Source organism: Lissotriton vulgaris, chromosome 9 (genome assembly GCF_964263255.1).
Source record: "Lissotriton vulgaris chromosome 9, aLisVul1.2, whole genome shotgun sequence".
NCBI lineage: Eukaryota > Metazoa > Chordata > Amphibia > Caudata > Salamandridae > Lissotriton > Lissotriton vulgaris.
The window spans coordinates 1,050,245,533-1,050,266,213 of NC_141697.1; the positions used below are offsets into that span (position 1 = coordinate 1,050,245,533).

Sequence of the window (20,681 nt, forward strand, 5' to 3'; positions counted from 1 at the left end):
TCTATCGAAATCTAAAATTGTTGAAACCTCGGTTTCCTCACCTTAAAGTAACTGTGCTCATGAGAATACAATGACACCAGCACATTTGCAATCATCCTAAATTCAGAAAGTCTCCTTGATAAAAACAGTATTTCACATGTGTGAGCGGGCCTGTCATTTGGGGCAGACAAGGCATCCATGAAAAGCCAATGTAGATTTCGCACGGGGCATGGCTCCTGAATTTGGGTCCAGGCTCGACAGGTACTCAGAGAACCCTACTATTTGAACACATTTATGAAAGCTTGAGTCCTAGGAAATCCAGGGTATTGTGAGCTGCAATGACCACACTTCAGTTTTTACCTCAAATATTCTTTAACTGATTAGCTACAGTACTTGATTTAATGTCAATAGGCAATTGGAAAACCCAACCTACCACACACATTTCTGAAACCCAGAGACACAAAGGAATATGGCTTGCTTTGACCTCACCACTTTTTGTTACCCAGAATTCTCTGGAAACATCAAGCTATGGCTAAAATCGCAATATCCTCAAATCTGTGCATTGGAAAAAACATGGTTTACCATTTGTGATGTGAAAGGGACTCTAACTCTTATGAAACTTTTCTAGAATATATTCTCCTAAAAGTTATTCTCGACTTCAAAGTAAGACAGTCAAGACGCCTGGTGGGTTTGCATTGAACGTATAAGACCCAGGTGTAATTCTGTTACTTGTTGCTTTGCAGGGTGTTTGCTTAGCTCCTTCCTATTGGCAGTAAAGTCTGACACAGTCACTGAGAGAAAAAGAGGACCTTTCAGACTTTTGTTATGTAGGTAGAAGGGTTGGCAGATCATTTTTCGTTTGATAGATCATAGTTGCATGTGTAGAGCGGTCCAGAATGCCACCAGTGCCAAATCTAATTTGAATTGATTATGCAGAACAGCTGAGGTGTACTGTTTATAGGACATAATGACAGTCTCACAGGTAGATCCCGCTTCCAGCGAGAGCCATCAAAGTGTTACAAGGATGTCAGTGTCATTATTACCTGAGCATCACATGCAGTCCTGGGGTAAGAGGATACGTTTGGAATGTGGGAGCCCTGTTACTACTGTGTTCACATATTAGCTCAAGGACTTGGTCCACATTACGGAATTGTAATGCTAGGATGTTTCCTTTTTCGAACAAGGTGCAGATTAAATTGGTCACATTTGACAGTCCCGTTAGTGTGAGGCGTAAGCATAATTTGGAGTCTAAAAGGAATCTAAGTGGGACTAAGGGAACCAGAAGAGTTCTGATTCTATTTGTCCCCATAACCAAATTGTATGATCCTGGGCAAGTCTCTTCATTTCGCCATGCCTTTATTTTCTTGTTGATGAAACTGGATGTAGTCTGAAAAAGAATATCCCACAGTTATTTTCCAACTATGTGGCAGTTTGCCCATTTGCCTACAACAAAGTAGGTCAGAGATGATTGTATGGTACCATCATGCATTATTGCACACTACCAGAAGGCAAAAACGACCTTAACTGACCAAAGGGGCATCTTACCAGAATTAAAGCTGCTACTGCTGCCTTCATGAAAATGCCCTGCTTCCAGTCATGACTTAGGAGCCACTTGGAAGTCGGTTCATACATTTGCTAAAGACTAGTGTATTGATTCTTGTTCCAAGACAGATTCCCTATTAGGGCAGTTGTTCTCCATAAACTATTTGCTTGGATTAATGTTTTTTTCTTCCCATTTCATAATTTTGTGTCATACCTCAGAGGCAGAGATATCTTTAGGTACTCTGTCCTACAGTTTTAAGTTATCAGAGAGATGCCATGTCATAGAAGGTAAAGTTACTAACCTGTACTTCTATTTCTCTGCCACGTGTTCTCTGAATTCACGAGCAATTCATCTGCCTGGAGGTGCTGCAAAAGTATAGTTGAAAACATGATATATGCCAAGAATCTTTCACTTTTACTACCTTTGGGATTAAATTGCCTGCCTCATCCTACAGAGTATGGCTGCTTCTGGAATTCTTGAAGGCATATATGTCAGTTTGATATTGGGGGCATATTTATCAACAAGTCATGCATCATATTTAACATTATATGGCGTATATCTAATCTTTTCCCAGCGCTGGTGCACAATTTGCTGTGTAGTGCCAATGCAGACACCCTTGCACCATGGAAGGGCCCACGCACAGAATAGGACGTTGGTGGAAGGTCACGTAGCGGGACTGATCTCTTGAACTCACTGTACCAAAGATCGTCAAATGTGTGAGAGTCAGAACTCAAAGCAGCAAGTGCCTTCGGTTATGAACAGCGAACAGACCCTAGTTTGAGTGAGGTGGCGTTTACTAAAAATGTATTTACATGAAAACATCAACGAAGATGCAGGGAATAGAAAACGGGTTTGTGGCTAACAATCCCGGAATATTCTAGGAAAAGAACTGAAACATCAGATGCTTTTACTAGCAAATAAACCAATGCATTTACACAGCTCTTCATACCTATATTTACATATTAAGGAGAGAGGCAAGCTTGTCTACCAGATAAAATATTGGCCAAAAGGCCAATTTCGTGTAAATGTCACTGCTCCTGAGATAAAGTAGTTTTCATGTAAACATTCTTTCCTAAGAATCCTCCTGAGAGCAATAATACAGGGCTCAATTTACCTTGTGTTTAAAGAGTTTATTGTGAATTGTTTCAGTCCATTTATTATATGCATATCCGACAGGGAAATGCGTCCCGAGATAAATGACACTGTCTGGACCACCCCAAGTGATGAAAAGTGTTTTGCAACTTTAGACACAAATGGGTCGGGGAAAATAGTGTTCAGCAGTATTACAAATGGGAACTATTTTCCGGCGTTATTTGTGATAATTGTTTGACGCAAAAGCAGATAGTGATGTAGTTTTAGCTTATTTATGTGTTTTTTGCCTAAGCGAGTGCTATTTAAAAAAAAAATGCTGTGTAGTGTCAAAGGCAGCTTCTATATTGGCCCTTCTGGGCAGCTCTTGGACACTCAGATCTCCTAATGTGCATAATTGCTTCATTCTCTCATGCAGGAGTTTTCAGAACAAAGGTGAGAAGTTGGAAATCCTATACAACTCAGACATGTCCTTCCATCAACGCCTGTATGAAGATCTGGACGCTATCCTGTATCACATTCAGCTCCATGAACCCCTTTCATCCATAGTGCAGCAGCCTCTCCTCTATGTCAGAGATATGGTTCCATCAGGCTGTTTCCAAGCCCTGTCCAGGTGAGGCAGCCGCAGCATGTTTAATTCATACAGATAATTGATTAATCCGTCAGTAATCCGTCACTTGGTGCACCTGGATCACAATAGAGCTGCAGTTCAACTTTCTCAGAAGTACAGACTCAACTTGCAAGTTTTCCATACAGCAAAATATTAAGTTATGTTTGTTCATTAGTCGACATATACATGAACCTAAACGATCTGAAATTAGACCTAATGTTTACAATTTTATAGGTATTGTTTAAAGCCTTAGCTTGCAGTTAAATTTTATGTATGAAGGATTCGTTCAAATTGGTGAAGGGGAAATGTGCTTCACGTCAAACAGAGCCACAACAGTCCCGTTAAGGGCCTCTCTTAACTCTGCGGCAAGACTCATCACGGGATCATAAAGGTACATTCACATCTCCCCTGACTTGAAATCACTCAACTGGCTCCCTTATTAAGCAAGATTTCAACTAAAAATTGCATGTATGACACACAAAGCTCTGCATTTCAACACCCCAAGTTATCTCGCCAATATGCTGAAAACCTGAACAGTCTCTTACAGTTGTGTCCACCTTCAAATCTAATTCATAACGGGACCCAGTGCAAGCGGTCGTTTTCTGCCGCTCGAGTAGATTTCTACTCAAAGCGGACTGGTAGTTTCTCTTCTCCAGTATTGGGGTGTCTTTCATACTTCCTGGTTTGTTATTACCAAGGTTTTGGTTTTTCTATAGGCAAATGATTGCTTTTTTATGTACCGTGGTTCTCCCACTCCGGCGACGGGGAATGATTCAGGCATGTGAATCTATGAAAGACACCAATACTGGAGAACCACAGATTACAGGTAAGTAACTGTTGTTCATCTTGAGCGGTCACGAGCATACGCGACCACTCGCAATGAGAAACCTGACCTCCCCGCGTTGAGAATCTCGCCGGGAGGTTTATTTTCCACACTCGCGATCGGTAACTTGATGTTCCTGATCGCGAACAAGAAAAGTCTCGCCGGGATGTCATTTTGCTTGCTCGCGGTCGCCAACATGACTTTGAGGACCGTGAGCAAGCAAAAAATTACCGCTGCGCTACGCTACGTGTGTTTGCACTGTGCTACGTGCAATTTGCGTAGTGCGAAGTAGCACAAACTTTGCAAACTACCCAGAGTTAGTCTGGATACAGGGCATCGCTGAGGTTTACATCCTGTGCTCTATGCCTGCCACTCAACTATGTCATTGGTTATGGCCTACGTGATGTCACCATGCTGTCAGCAGCGATGCAACTTCCTGTTTGAGGTCATGAGCAGTGGATTGAGGGGAGCTATTGTTGCCTTGCTAACTGGGGAATTTCAGTTAGCTTCAGCAGAGCTCATTGTGATTTTTACTTTTACCCACTGTTCTTTTGACTTTACACAGCTGGCACTGGGTGAGGGACGTGACATTCCCTGCACCCAGTCTCATAGCCCACTGTTAATTGCCTTCAGCTGAGTGTGTTTATTGTTTTTTATATTTGGTTTAAAGTAGCCTAGCTTGAATTTTACATATGCATATTACCACCATCTTGAATTAGTCATCATCGGTTCCAAATGGCAGCAGTTTACAAATAGCTGGTGAACTACTGCCATTTTTAATCATAGTTAGTGTAAGCTTGTCAACCGTTTTAGGGTCTTTACCGACTGTGTTCATTGTAAGTGCATCTTGATATTTCTCTATGTTAGCCATTAGTCCATGGGTCTCATTCCAATGTCTGCCGACCCTACAGGAGTATTTTTTATACGATTTTCCAACTCTTTGGGGTGTTTTCTGATCACCATTGGGGTAGGACTGTCCACTCTTTGCCCCAATTAACAATATGGGATTCAAAGATGAAAACTGATAGTGAACAATAAATCCTTTTAAAAACTTTTTATTGATTACAAACATTTATTTGTCAACCATACTGAAAGGATTTTTAAATTATGCACATCATCACACCCACCTAGATTTGTCATCAACTTTTGCAGTCCACTAACCTGATGCAGATTTTTTTTAGCAGTCCACTAACCCGATTTAGATTTACTTTTTTGCCCATGTTGTGTCCATTTTTTGCATTTCCTTGATTTCTACAACACAGCCATGAACCTTTATTTTTTTTTCTGTGACTTTCTATTTTCATTGTCTGCAAGCCCTGAGCCCAAACTCCCTGTGGGCGGGGCCTCCACCTACCCCGCTACCCCCAACATTATTCCCATAATTTGTTTTTCAGGATACTGCTATACTCCTGCAGTACCAGCTCCACCTACATGGTACCACTTAACCTTGCAAGCTTCTCTTATTGAAGCTTGTGTGATCCTACAGTATACCATGTGGACCTGTCTGTGCTGCATCCGGTCTGGTAAAACAGAGCAGTGGAGGCTTAGGTGAATGGCTCTTAGCTCAGCCAGGACATCCTGCTCTATAGCAATTTTACCTGGCTTCAACGTTATTTATAGCTGAGTTATACATTTTTACATTTACAAAAATAATTATTTTAGATTGCTTCACTTCAGGACCTTAGATTATTTCATTGCACTGAGTGACCTTTAATAGAATTAGTGAACCACACCCTTCTGCCTTGATAATGTTATTACTGGTTCAAGTCACTTGTCTTGCTTCTTTTATGCAACCTTTATTTTTATAGCTGGGACAACTTCAAGACCTAGAAAACTACACACAGTAGAGAATGCTGTACAGTGTGCTTCCTGAACTGAATTATTTCAGGGTGCTTTCAAATATGATGATCACGGGAAAGGAGGCAGAGTAAAGAAAATGAAATGTCCTGGGTCACAAGGTTTGGTCAAGCCAGGAAGCTGGAATTGAAACCAGAGTCACTGGGTCGGGCCCTGCAACTAATCTTTGCCCTGAGTCTTCTGACTTGGCTAGGCGTATTATGCAATTAAATGTATATATATTTTTTATAAGATGGGATAACACCTCTCTTCATAGAACATCTACACCTTGGCCAAAAACAGTGCATGCTTCCCATCGTCAGAGGGCCTATATAGCAAAGGATACCATCAGGACAAGCTTTTCTCATCACAGGATAAGTACAACTAGAGCAGCCACAGTGCAAGCTTTACTTTCTCACAGAATCAGGCAACATGGCATGGAAATAGCAAAACAAGCTACCCTCTCTCACAGAAGGCAACAAAGGCAATCTTCCATTTTCCACTGAAACAATCCAATTGGGCACACTAGTAGAAGCTTTTATCACTCACAGAACATACATAGATAAGGCATGTAGATTACAGACAGATCTCATGGAGCTTCACTTAATGATAAGAATGTATTGGTGTATGAATGAGTGAATATGCGAGTTCTGACCTCATTCTCACTTGGGTGCTATTCCAAGTGAGCCTCTTGAAAGTCTTGCTGCTGTCACTAGGAAAGTTGCCATTTGTTTTGCATCTTTGCTATTTCATGTATTGAGAAGAAGCTGTTACACATTAAGCCACAGCCTAAGTAACTATGCTCTAGACACGCACACAGACGCCACCCTCTTTGAAAAGGTTGTGAATGTGCACGCACAAGACACTGTGTAATTCCATTCTCGGTGCTTCACCTGGTCAAAATGTTGAGGGCCACCAGTGTGGGGGACAGAATGAAACCTTGGGATACCTCTCAGCAGACTGGGAAGAGGTATATGAGGTGTTAACACTTTGAAAAGCGTTCAGCTTCTTTTTCAAACACCAATATCTCAACAAGCATTTACAATGCAATGGTCTCGGCATTATTAAAGGTAGAGCTATTGGCTTTGCTCATTATTATTTTTTTTTAATAATAAATAAATGGCATTGTCATTTACATTGCCAATAGCTTAATCGTTAATTAAATGGCATTGTCATTTACAATGCCAATAGCTTAATCGCTCGCAAATGCATGACCTAATGCATGTACGCCCACACAGAGCCACACACAAAGCCACCCACACACATACACACAGAGCCACGCACACAAAGCCACCCACACACAGAGCCACTCACACAGAGCCACCCACACAGTCATTCATATAGAGCCACCTACACAGAGCCACTCTCACACAGACAGAGCCACCCACACATAGAGCCACCGACAAAAAAAGCTATCCACAAAGAGCTACACACACACACACAGCGCTACACACAGAGCGCTACGCGCCACACACACACAGGCAGAGCGCCACACACACACAGGCAGAGCGCCACACACACACAGGCAGAACGCCACACACACACAGAGCGCCACACACACACACAGGCAGAGTGCCACACACACACACACACACAGGCAGAGCGCAACACACACACACACACAGGCAGAGCGCCACACACAGGCAGAGCGCCACACACATGCAGAGCGCCACACACACACACACACAGGCAGAGCGTCACACACAGGCAGAGCGCCACACACAGGCAGAGCGCCACACACACAGACAAAGCGCACCGGAACAGGGGGCAAGAATGCAAGCACACCGGAACAGGGGGCAGGAATGCAAGCACACCGGAACAGGGGGCAGGAATGCAAGCACACCGGAACAGGAGGCAGGAATGCAAGCACACCGGAACAACGCATCTGACTGGATGAGGCGATGTGATTTCTAATTGTTGAACCCCGTTGTCGACATACACTACCTGACAATATGGTACATATGTAGTTCAAATGAAGCCTGAAAGAAGACACAGTTGGGGTGCTGAGCCATCCACAAATATAACCTCATTTGAATGTATGGTTGCATCCTTCATACACCATTTGTATTGAGTCTTAAATGAATATATCACAGTTGCTTAGTTGCAATATTAAGACCCAGCATGCGTTCGGTGCTGGTGTGTGTCGTGGGTTGGCTCTCGCCCCCTCTGAAGGAGCCGTCTGGGTGTCGAAGCCCCTCTTCTGGGTGCTGTGCCTTTGTTTGTTGCTGGGCGATCAGCAGTAAAACAGTGAGCAATCCGGAGCCAAGTGCCCCATCACAGCCCTTCCACCGCCAATGTGGGTGGAGGAGCTCTGCCATTGTGTTTCCCGACATGTGAAATGACGTGCTGTTAATTGATTGCCCCTCATAAAAGAACCAACATAATGGAAAGAGCCTCTGACCTATTTAAACCCCCAAACTATCTCACCGGAAGGAGACCTGCTGCAAGAATGTTTGTATGTGAAAGAGGGTGTTACCACTAACAAACAGGGGGGCAGAGGCTTACCTCATGTCCTAGATGCTTCACCTCTTAGTCACGGGGGCCGGAGCTTCGCACTTCAGACGGGGCTCCATTTGCTTCACAAATGAACCCTCAGTCACTCAGGAGTCAGCCAATCTCTTTGCGGCTTCTGGTACCAGCCCCTGATGACGTCGCGGCTTCTTGCGTAGGCGGCCAATCACAGGGCGGCTTCCGGGATGAGCCCTTGTCTGACGTCACGGGTCTTCCAAAGCGGCCCAATCCACTCGCAGCTTTACCGGGTGAGCCTCCTGAAGCCCGCCAATGACAGCGCGGCACCGCCGCAAAGCTCCGCAAATTTCGGATTCGGGGGCGTGGCTTAAAAGTTGAAACAACAGCACGAACACGCCCCCGAATCCGAAAGAGACAGAGCTTCTTTGGAGGGCTGCCTCTCTCCTCCAATGGCTGGCCTCCGTTTAGGAAGCCAGCCAATGGAGGAGAGACGAAGAGAGAGGCGGGTTTAAAGCACACACTGAAACACATTAAATCTCCGACTTCCGGCTGGCAAGCCAGCCGTCGGTCCGAGACCTAAAAACTACTGAACAAATTTACACTAAGCCAATAGAAGTACACTTTCAAAATAAAGTTCTACTTTCGCGCTAAGTGTTGTGCAAATCCATTCTGTCATTCAGTCTGCAAATGAGAGCAAACGTTACTGCAGGAGCAAAATTGAGAAATTACTTAAACCCTTATTAAACGTTTCTTCATGAAACTTAGCATGCTAAGCTCTATTTGACCGGGTTAGTAGATCATAATGTTTTGTGGTAATATGTCCCTGGGGTCAAATGTTATAGGCAAGTCAGACAATGCCTTTTCAACTGAAAATGTGACTCAAGCATTAATAATATTTTTCATACTGTATGTGATTACACTTTACAGTCAAAGGGTGCCCCGAGGAAGTAGTTTTGTTTTGACTGTAAAAAGTAACACCTGTGGATATCTGGTGTGCTACTGCACGGGCGAAACTAGAGCTAAATTCCGGGGGGTGGGGGGGCTGAGGGGGGCCTAATACTTCCAGCAATGTAGAGGCAAATGCCGGGGGTGGCTAATACTTCTAGCAATGTGTCCTTGTATAATGTAACATGCTCATGCAAAGTGGCTCAATACTTTCGGGTGGAGTTCGAGCTGTTCGAAACTGCAAAAAAACAAAGCCTAAGGTTGCTTTTCCGGAAATGCATTCTCACACTGTGGCAGCAAAAGTAATTTTCAACTTTAAAGAATAGGCAGAGTGGAGATGCAGGGGCTCTGGAACGGATGAAACAACAACAAAGCCTTGTTATCATGGAAATGGTCTTTTAAAGACCTGTGGAGTACTCGGTGCGGCTGTTTTAAGACGCCAGACCAGCCACCCACCGCAGCTCAAGAACTATCTGTGTGTGTGGGGTGGGGGGAGCTGTCTCAGCCCGGGCTGACACATACGATGGGGGGACTGAAACCCTTTGACCCCCATGGGCGTTGCACGCTTGTGCTACTGGTGCATTATAAATGCTGGGCTACAAACGTAACTATCCTCTGCATTGTGTATACAAGGCAAGATGCTTTTACATATTTCAGAGTGGCTGTTTTGCTCTACCGCAGATTAATTCTATGGTGTGCTGCCACTGTAACATACATAATGATAGCTGCTGCACAGTCATTGATAAGTTTCAGTTTCCGTTTCCATTGAAAATCCACTTTTCATTTGCACAAAACTGTGGCAATGTTTGATGAATTTGCTCACATTTTGTCAGACAATTATCTGAAAGGGCTAAGTTTCGGAATGTCAAGTTTCATGCTGATCTGAAGCAAACATAACTCCATCAACAATGCACTACTCTCGTCTTCACACTTGATATCACGTATGACCTCACAGGTGACATCATTGCTGACATTACAGGTGAAATAAGATACCACATCACTATTGACATCATTCCCAGTCCCAGTTGGGTGTTCCATCGCCCCTCCCAGGGTAGGTGTGTGTATCCCAATCCACCACATGCTCCCTCCTTCTAATTCCTTTGCTCCTGTGGTTCACCAAATGGGATTTGCCATTCACTATTCCCTCTCATTGTGTAATGGTGGACAGAAAATAATTTTCATACTTAACCAGGCAATCACAATACTGATGTTCGTGAATTGATTCTGTGGTTTACAAACAGTAGGTCAGCTAAGCCAATCCGATTTGAGTATTTGGAGCTTAAAATGGCTAAGAAGCAAAATTGCATTTTATTAAATGTTCTTGATTAGCTTGCTACTTTAATTTTCCACTTCATACCAAAACTAAATAATACAAAAAATGTTTTTATTGTAGGTTAGATCACATGTGTCATGCGACCAAGCTGAGAGAGGTCATTCAAGGTGATCTGCTGCCATCAGTCGAGATGGTCAACCTTTTGAGCCGGGAGTTTGGTATTCCTTTAACCAAAGAAACATTTGTTCAGAAAGTTCCTTTGCTGTCATCCAGTCATCCAGTCTCCCCGGGTGCTGAGAAAAGGTATTTTAAACCATCAGCATTCCATGTTCCACTGGATAACTACAACACCATGTATATGCAATGGAAAAAAGACCAACAAAGTTCAATGCAGGATTGCAAAGATCACATTCAGGTAATGTTAAACTGTATTTCACTTTTCAAATGACTTGGGAGGATCTGAATAAACATATGTACCACAATTTTAGGCCCCATAGTTCTGCAAACTTCCTTGCTTAATCAGTGAAAGGGGTATTAACAGGTAGAGGGCAAGGCTGATCTGACTTGTATTTGAACACCAAGGGGGAGATTTACCAAATCTCCATGCAACGTAGCGTCGCCTCCCGCGAGGCTGCGCTGCACAGCAGGACAGTGACATATTTTCAAAGATATGGCTCTCTCCTTCCATTTCCCTTTCGCCAGTGCTGATTACAGCTGTTGTGCGCCACGCAACACCTTAGCGCCATAGCGATTGGGTGTGGGTGTGTGTGTGTGTGAGTCTAGAATAGGTTTTGTACAGGAAGGCTACCCTTCCTGTACAAAATACTATGCCTAGACACGAGGGAAAGCTTTTCCCACTTTATATGCGTGCTGCGCAGTGCAACACGCATGCAAAGTCAGAAAAGGAAAGAGTAATGAAAGCATTTCTCCTTCCTTCTACCTAGTTTCAAAGGGCGCAGTTTTCTCACACTGAACCCAATCCACTGTATTTAGTAAATTGGGTTTAGCGTGAGATACCTTGGGTGGTTGCATGGGAACACTCATGCGCCACCCTTGACACGCCCCCATGGTGCAAAGTAATGCGAAGCAGGGCTATGCGCTGCTTCACATTACTTTTACGCTATTTCCCTCGCTAAACAAGTTTAGCGCTGGAAAGAAAATTAGAAAAAACTGATTTTGCGCCACTTTTGTGACGCAAACATGGCGTAAAATCTTAGTAAATCACCCCCAAAATGTTATACACTTGTCTCGTAATAGAGATGTTGACATCCTGAAACATTTCAGCGCGTAGGCCTGCGGTAGAGCAGTTCTAGATGTTCGATTAACAACAGGGCCGGCTTTAGGGTAGTGTGACTGGTGCAGTGGGCACTGACCTGTGGAGGGGGGTCGGTGCGACCTCAGGGGGCTGCTGTGTTTTGCAATATTTTATGATAGGAGAGATGATGGGCTCTTTTGCTGGTGGTACTGAGAGAACCCGAGGAGGCAGTCATGGGCGGTGGGGGTGGCCAAAATGATTGGCGCACCCGGCGCCACCAGTGCTAAAGCCGGCCCTGATTAACAAATTGGTCAGCCAATGGGTTTGTTGTTTGAAAATCGAAACAACGCAGAGAAGGTGTGCTTTCTTTTATGTCTCACCTATTGTTCAGCTGCTTTTGTCAGCTCTCACCTAAGGTTCCTGCTGCTGTCATGTCCGACTGATTATCCAGTCCGCACAACATCTATTCTGCCTGTAATGCAGGCACCCTTGCAGCATGGTGGAAGTGGGCTGACACTGGAAGTGTGCTGACACTGGAAGTGTGCTGGCACTGTCACTAGACAGCCTCAAGTGCGTCTACGTAGTGGGGCAGCTTGTCTTGCTGTAATGCTTTGTGTGAATTCTTAGTACATCTGCCCCTAAGGAGGGCAAACATGGCCATTCCCCTCCCCACCATTATTCTAAATTCAAGCATGTTTTAATGTTTAGAAATTGTATGGTAAACGAAAACAAATGTATTATTTTCGATTTTATTTGTTTTCTACTAACTCAAGAATGTAGGTGTCAGTAAAATGAATATACAGTTATGCTTTACAGAACAACATTGATGCAGTATATCAAATGCAGAGGAAGTTTGGAAAACCCCAGGAAAAAACAATGTCGTTTGTTCCCACCGATGGCAAATTAGTCCACAACTACAGTTGCCAGAGTCTAAACTCCTCTGAACTCGCTATAAAAAGATTAAGGCAAGAGCTGGCCAAGGTAAGTGTCATTCAAATGCTGTCAAAGTAGGCCACTTTTATAAATACTGCAATGATCCATCCGTTACAGTTCTTGAAATACAGGGGATGATTTAGATGTGAACCTTTCAATAGTGTCATTTTTCCATCCAGCTCTACTGTATTCTGCTTTTGACCATGGCATTTATCACATTACCCTATCTTACTCATACCTTGGTTTCTCTCATAGGAACACAAACAAATATTCACCTATTCTCAAATTTACACATCAGCGTCATTAGATCCTGTGGACAGAGAGGATGAGATAAAAGCTCTGAGCACAAAGTCAAAAGATGCATGGCTCACGCCGCATGGATTTATATTTTCAGGCTCTAAATCGAGTTTAGAGTGTAATCAGCACCCCAAGAAACCTGATGAAGCACGTCTGGCAGACTTGAGTAAGGTAAGCCCAGTGCCAAATGCACAGAGAAATGTTTACACAAAGCCGAGTTTAAAATACAATTGGGAGTAAATGTATGTAGAACTTGTTTATCACTTCACACAGACAAACACAATTACATATTACAATGGGGAACTTTAGATTGCGCCTTGAATAGTAGTTAAAAAGTAGAGGATTTTTACTAGAATCGTATGGGGTTGTGGGGTTCACAGGTGAAGTTTACAAGAATATCTACTAATTGGGATATAAGGGCGAACATTAAAAAGCTTGTCGCGTCAAAATCTTGATGCTTTTAGAATAAGCATTGTAAAAATAAAGAATTTGAATCACAATGAACCGGTCGCATTCCAGAAATATTTACCTATCACTATTTAAACATGAAAAACACAGCATTTTATTATTCTATAGCAGGACCGGAGGCTCGGATTATGCTTATCTCTTACATTTTATTGCTCAGCAGCCTTAACACTAAACAAGGAAAAGACTACAAATCCCATGAGTCTTTCCATAAACAAATGTTCATAGAGGTAGTCCCGTTTAAACAGAGTCCAGCAACAGCACTCCCTCTTTCTTCGCTGCTCAGCAGAGAGATAAGTGCCTTTCCTTGTCTCTGTTTATATGTAGAGCTTATTAAGGAATGTCATTGTAACTGGTATTGTTTTTGCTTACTTTAATTTCGTATTGTTTTGCTTTCTTGTATACAGTACTTTCGGTTTCTCCGCGCCGCGGGGCGGCTCAGCAATCCTGGAAATTTTCTCCCATTGGGTGCCCTGAGGCGCGCACAAAGCTTTTCCGCACCGCTTGCTGGGCTGCTCCGGAGGCCCGTTCTCATCCTGCGAGGCTCCTTCTACCTTAGGGGCGCTCAGGCAGCGGTTGGGCTGCTTTTCAACTCCTCTCGTCCGGCAGGGCATCAACTTACTCTACGGGTCCTCGACCCCGACCAGCACGGTGCACTGTTCACCCCAATAGAGGGTGTGTCGTGCACGCGCTTGCCGGCAGCAGGGGGAGACGCTCTTCGGCGTTACAAACTTCTCCTCGGCACGTGATGATGGTTTCCTGCTTATTAGCAAAGACAATTCATCGCGGCCAAGAGTGACCACGCGTGGCAGTTTCATGAGCCCTAGACCGGTTCTCTCCTTAGTCTTCTCACCGTTATTAGCGATGCGCTCCAGCAGTGCAGTTTTCCCGCAGGGTTTGTGTCACTTTAATCGTGCTCAACATGCACAGGCCCAACCAATTACTTGTATCTTTCTTTTTTCCCCTCTGGCCAGTTGGTTCAACAGTCACTGATGGCGGTGAATTTCATACCTTGGAGCAGGATGAGGATGTTTTAACCACAGAGATTCTATCAAAAAAGTGAAAAAAGTGATGATTTTTTAATTTTTACCGTTTCTAAAAGGGTGCTAGGCTCTCTCTTATACATGGAAAGATGGAAGCACAATGTGCTTGTTAAAATACCCCTCACACACTAAAAAAACGTTAGTGTCATGCTTCATCATAGGGGTCTTCCCGCCCCTATAACGGGACGGGGCGTGCTACGACCAGACGGAATACGCGGGAGCACTAAGATGTGACAGAGGCTATGTGGACAAAAATAAGTTGGCTGTTTGTCCGGTTATCCTCGGAGGAGCACGGGGGTAGGAATAATGATTTCTTTTTCTGGCAGAAATTAAACTGCGCAGAATACCCCTCGCCTGCAAACTCATGGGGTGCTGATAATTATTGAGATAAAGACCACACCAGGTCAATTTTTTCTGCTTCACCTGGGCCAACTCATGCCCTGAAGCCCAAACAGCCAACTTATTTTGTTGGTTGTTTGTAGGACAGTAGGCACTATTTGTTAGAACTGAGTAGTAACAGTAGGGATCGCTATATGGTCCTGATGAGTAAGCAGTAGGGGACTGCTTACGAAACATGTCGACTAGGTAGTAGCTAATGCTCTACCACACAACCCCTTCTTAATGTTCCCAGCTAGAGAAGCTAATAAAATTGTTTTTTTCTACTAAGCCAGGGAATTTTTAACTTTTTTCCATTTTTTCACTTTTTGCACACTCACTAGTGTTAGGTCCCTACACTTTCACTGATACCCATGCACCTACACATAGCCTCTGTCACATCTTAGTGCTCTCGCGTATTCCGTCTGGTCGTAGCACGCCCCGTCCCGTTATAGGGGCGGGAAGACCCCTATGATGAAGCATGACACTAACGGTTTTTTAGTGTGTGAGGGGTATTTTAACAAGCACATTGTGCTCCCATCTGTCCATGTATAAGAGAGAGCCTAGCACCCTTTTAGAAACGGTAAAAATTAAAAAATCATCACTTTTTTCACTTTTTTGATAGAATCTCTGTGGTTAAAAAGTCTTGCTTTGGAGGGTGATTCTATCAGTACCTCTACGCTTCTCCTTTTTGGTTTGGGCAGGATGAGGATGACCAGTCACTACTCTCAGTTCACTTGGGGCTAGTGGATGCGATAGATGCATCTCTGGTAAGGGCAGTTTCGTCAGCCCTTGAACCCTTAAGCCGCCCTATCATAGAACTTACAGTCCAGCGCAAGGTGGTTGCCTCCACTGATGGTGACTGGTCGGAGGTCGTTCCTCCCCATTCTGGGGAACCGTCCAAGGATAAGGGCAAGGCTAAGACCTGGGATAAGGCTTCCAAGGGTCTCACCGCACCCGACGCCTTTGAGAGGTTGCGTCAGGCTTTCCTTACGAGACACCTGGATACCTCAGAATGGCTTGAGGATTCCCAACCGGAGGGTACCACCGATGACGATTCCTGCCACCCTGAAGGGATGAGGAGTCAGATGAGGAACCGGGTCCAAGCAGACCCTGGCACTCAGAAGGGGGCACAAAGAAAGCCCGGTTGGAGGTACCTCACACTCAGGAGTCAGTGGATATCTCAGGTTTACTAAACCCGGAAAGACATCTATCAACCGCGCTCTGCGGAGTGGATTCCTGCACCCTTGGTGGTGTCATATATGGCTAGCCGGATTTGGAAGTCCATGGAGCAGGAAGTCTGAGGCCATTTAAAAGGCGAATGCCCCCGGTCTTGCCTCCCATGTAAGGTGGCCTGTACTCCAGATATTGGTCCCAAGAAGGCCACCTTCCTTGGCGAGTTTGTTAAAGACCCTAAAAAAGGTCTGGACCGATCCTGGCGTTCATGCCAGGATAAGGTACTGGATATCTTAGGCCCACTTACCAAGATCTTGGAAATGGCAGAGATGCCAAAGAAACGAGGCACAGGATAGATCCTGAGATCTTCTCAGGCTGGGCACAGAGAGCCCTTTGTTTTCTTGGCAACACCAATTGTGTGTTATCGACTGAGTGGAGATGCTCTTTGCTCATTAAAATTGAACCAAGACTGGGTGAGTTGGCGTCTACTGAGGCCGGAGCTGTGGCCAATGGGGGTCTCTTTGGAGAACCTTTTATTAAGGAATTATCCCGTTTTGTTAACACCTTTTCTTCGTTGGATAAAGCTCAACAGTCGATCAAAAAGGTGTTCAGCCAGCAGATTTTTGGAGGGGCCGGAAGAGGTAGGGGGGAATCGTCCAGCCATTCGTATACCAACAACCCCCACAAGCTCCAGACTAAACGATTCATGCAGTGGCAGGACCAGAAGAAGTTTGGAGGCTTCTACCCCGCAAGAGGACACGGCAAAGGTCGTGGAGGGAAAGCATACCCTGAGGAGCAAACAACGCACTTGGTGGACCGACCGGTAAGGCCTATCCTTTTTTATCAACCAGAGGTGGGGGGAAGGTTGCAATGGTTTCATCACAACTGGGCGGCAATTACAGGGGATGCATGGGTGTTGCAAACTGTGGGGGTTTCCACATCGAATGTCACGGGGTTCTCCGACAACTCTCTTGTCCCAAGCCTCTGACCTTCTTTCTCTCTCTCTCTCTCTCTCTCTCTCTCTCTCTCTCTCCCTCTCTCTCTCTCTCTCTCTCTCTCTCTCTCTCTCTCTCTCTCTCTCTCTCTCTCTCTCTCTCTCTCTCTCTCTCTCTCTCTCTCTCTCTCTCTCTCTCTCTCTCTCTCTCTCTCTCTCTCTCGAGAGAGAGAGAGAGAGAGAGAGAGAGAGAGAGAGAGAGAGAGAGAGAGAGAGAGAGAGAGAGAGAGAGAGAGAGGGAGAGAGTACCCAGATCGTGGACGCGGAAGTGTGCGAGCTCCTAAACAAAAAGGCCATTGTCCAAACTTCTCTTCATCCCCACAGGTTTTTGAGCAATATCTTCCTTGTCGAAAAGAAACTCAAGGGATTTCATCCTGTGATCAATCTGCAGGATTTCAATCAGTGGGTGGTGTACAGCCACATCAAGATGGATGGCATCCATCTTCTCAGACGTGCTGCTCCCCAATGATTGGCTCGTACAGCTCGATTTAAAGGATGCTTACCTCACCATCCCCATCTTTCCCCCCACGTAGGCGGTTCCTACAGTTCCAGTAGGCCGGTTGCATCTACGAGTTCAAATGCCTACCGTTCGGGCTTTCTTTAGCTCCTTGGTGTTTTACCAAGGTCTTGCCTCCAGCCATGGAATGGCTCCGCACGCGAGGAGTTCGTCTCAACGTGTACCTGGACGACATCCTTCTGATGCACCAGGAGAAGCACACCCTGATATCACAACTTGCTATGGCCCAGAACCTTCTGCAAAATCTGGGGTTTGTCTTGAATGATCAGAAGTCAGTGTATGTTCCGGCCCAACAGATGGCCTATTTGGGCTTTGAGGTCGATACGGTCCAAGTTATGTGTTGTGCGATGCCTGAGGGCATACAAGATATTGACGGAGGAGTACAGACCTCCCCGAATATCACAACTTTTTCTGTCCCTCAGGAAACCTTTCAAAGATGTGACAGCTGCCTCAATTGCCGGGTGGATACAATGGGTAGTCCAGGAAGCGGGAGTTGATACCTCGGCTTTTGGAGCGCATTTAATAAGGGGAGCCATGGCTTCAAAAGCCTTTGCCCTTGGAGGGCGTTTGGAGGACATTCTTCGAGCTGCAGATTGGTCCTCGAACTCCACCTTCAAAACCTTCTATTTTAAACCGATATTGGGCATGGCTTCTATGGTTGTCAATCAGCTTTGAACTAGCATAATCTGATCCTCCGGTCCTGCCATAGAATGAAAAGTTTCCTAACTACCGTGAAGGAAAATGTCAATTCTATTAAGGACGCGGAGGCGAGGAATATCCCACCCAGCTTATTGTCTTACTCTTACCCTCCCATGAACAAGCTTCGAGTTGGCTAAGTATCAATCCTTTTGAAGGTTTGGTGGAATTGCTGGTAATGACTTGTCATGTGACTTTACTGTTGAGTTTTACTGGCTTGTTGTGAGAAGGATGTCGGAGTAGATGAAAATCGTACCTTATGCGAACCGCAACACCCAAGCTCCTTTGCTGTGTCTTCCCAGGAGCTCGGAAACAACGTAAGCAGTACCCCGGAAGAGGAAAGGACTCAACCCAGATGCAATACGGCGGAGCGAATGAGGATCCGCTATATAGGACCAGGGGCGGAGATTGGCGGCGTCCTCACTGAAGACGGAGAAAGGGATTTCGGGACGGCGACGGAGAAAGAAGACGCGGGACCCGTAAAAGGGGCAGGAGCCCTTGCTGACGGTACGGACCCGGTGCTAGAAGACGCTGGACTTCAGGAGAGCCAGCCCAACACCGAACAGGACGTCGATGAAGACAGCTGGTGTGAGGACTGGTGGTGTCCGGTGGATGCTGGAGAGCGCCGTGACTCTAGGAAGAGTTACGGCAGGGTCGGTGAGTGACATTGGCTCAAGGGTACTAAAGAGGGTAGCGGGTGGTAAAAGACACGGGGTGGACTGCTGTTTGTTAAGGGGTATTGATTTGCATGTGTGTATCAGTGCATGTCACGAGACCTCGACCGGAAACATTGTTATAATCACTGGACTCTATGGTTGCATGACGGTAGCACTTACAGGACTCTAGGGTTGCATATCTTTAATTCATACAGCTGCGTGCAAGGTAAAATCAACATAAGCGCTCCGGTTGATATCCTAGAAGTTAGCACCACTCGTCTTGGTGAATACTGTCCAAGCTCCTTTCTTAAACACCTTGAAAGCCTTTATAGAAATCCTGAACTTACTACTTTGTGACTCCCAACTGCCTATATGCACTAAAAGGTGTGGTGAAGGGTAAACGATTCTCTAATTCAAAATGTATCCTTCTCACGATACCCTCATTTATTTCCCCCTTCTCGTATGAGCCACCGGGGAGGACCACCACGTCCTGAAGACAAGGCGAAGACCACAGGGGCCCTTTCTTCACCTGACACCTCCTCGGATACGTCGGAAGACGAAGAAAAGTTTGAGGACTCTTTTCAATCTCCCAACAAATCACCACTTTTTGTTAATAAACCTACTTCCTTTAAACCACCACTACCGCCTCCACGCCTGTTTATCAAACCCGCCCTCTTACACTTGTCTAATACACCTTCTGTTGTAGGGATGACCTTAGTTTTCGTTGGGCTGACACTGTTCCTTTCATTGCAGGACTGGATCAGAAGCAAGAATTTAATGCACGTTGAGTCATGTGGTTTGCCCGAAGAAAGAGGAAGTGCTCTTCCTGAAATCTGTTTATATGGGACTGCCTCTGTGATCATTTGTTTATGGAAAGACTCATGGAATTTGTAGTCTTTTCCTTGTTTACTGTTAAGGCTGCTGAGTAATAAAATGAAAGAGATAAGCATAATCCTTGCCTCCGCATCCTTAATAGAATTGAAACTTTCCTTCACGGTAGCTAGGCCATTTTTCATTCTGCTGTATTTCCCACATTTAAATTCTAATGTACCTGGAGGTTCCTGGTTTAGTGCTTTAATTCTATAAAATGCAGTGGTGTTTTGTCGGTAGTTTTCCACCTTGTAAATTAAATAATTTTCAGTGTTTAGACATTAGGATGCACAGAAACTGTGAAGTGCCGAAGTTTTTCAGTGGTTTTGAAATATTTTGTTGTGCACAACTGCTTTCTTCTGCATTTTGAAAGACTTCGGGTCTCCTTTACGAGTCCCCATAGCAGCACTTTTGCGCCACCAGAGCGTCACTTTTTCGATGTTCGGGTGGCGCAGTGTGGCGCAGCATATTTACAAGGCCAGGGAAATTCACTTTGCTTGGCTTTTCATGACCTTGTAAATATGCGCCCCTTTCACGCAGAAGACTGCGTGAAAGGGGCAGATCATTGGTGTTGATGTCGGTTTTCCCACACAACACCCATGAAATCTGAAGCATTCCCAGATTTATGCGGAACGTAAGCCTGGGAATGTGTCAGACTCTTAACGGGGTGGCATTAGGGAGGCTGAACAAGGAGAAATATCCTTATGTCTCCTCTTTTTTTGCAGAATGCAGCACACATGGAGAGAAGTAAATACCTCTTGTGATTGTTTTAATCAGGAAGGTGTCCCTTCCTGCAGAAAAATATCACCCCTACAACGCCGACTCCCTTGCACCATG

At 45.0% G+C, this 20,681-nt stretch overlaps 1 protein-coding gene across 2 annotated transcripts in view; it reads left to right on the top strand.

Annotated features, from left to right (window-relative positions):
- The window catches only part of CFAP92 (cilia and flagella associated protein 92 (putative)), a 219,372-nt gene that overhangs the window by 146,362 nt on the left and 52,329 nt on the right, over positions 1-20,681 (top strand). For both annotated transcript variants that reach the window (XM_086938984.1, XM_086938985.1), the window contains exons 11-14: positions 3,030-3,224; positions 10,688-10,982; positions 12,639-12,803; positions 13,011-13,223. In XM_086938984.1, the coding sequence (XP_086795110.1) occupies positions 3,030-3,224; positions 10,688-10,982; positions 12,639-12,803; positions 13,011-13,223 (868 nt within the window). The remainder of the gene's footprint in view (positions 1-3,029; positions 3,225-10,687; positions 10,983-12,638; positions 12,804-13,010; positions 13,224-20,681) is intronic.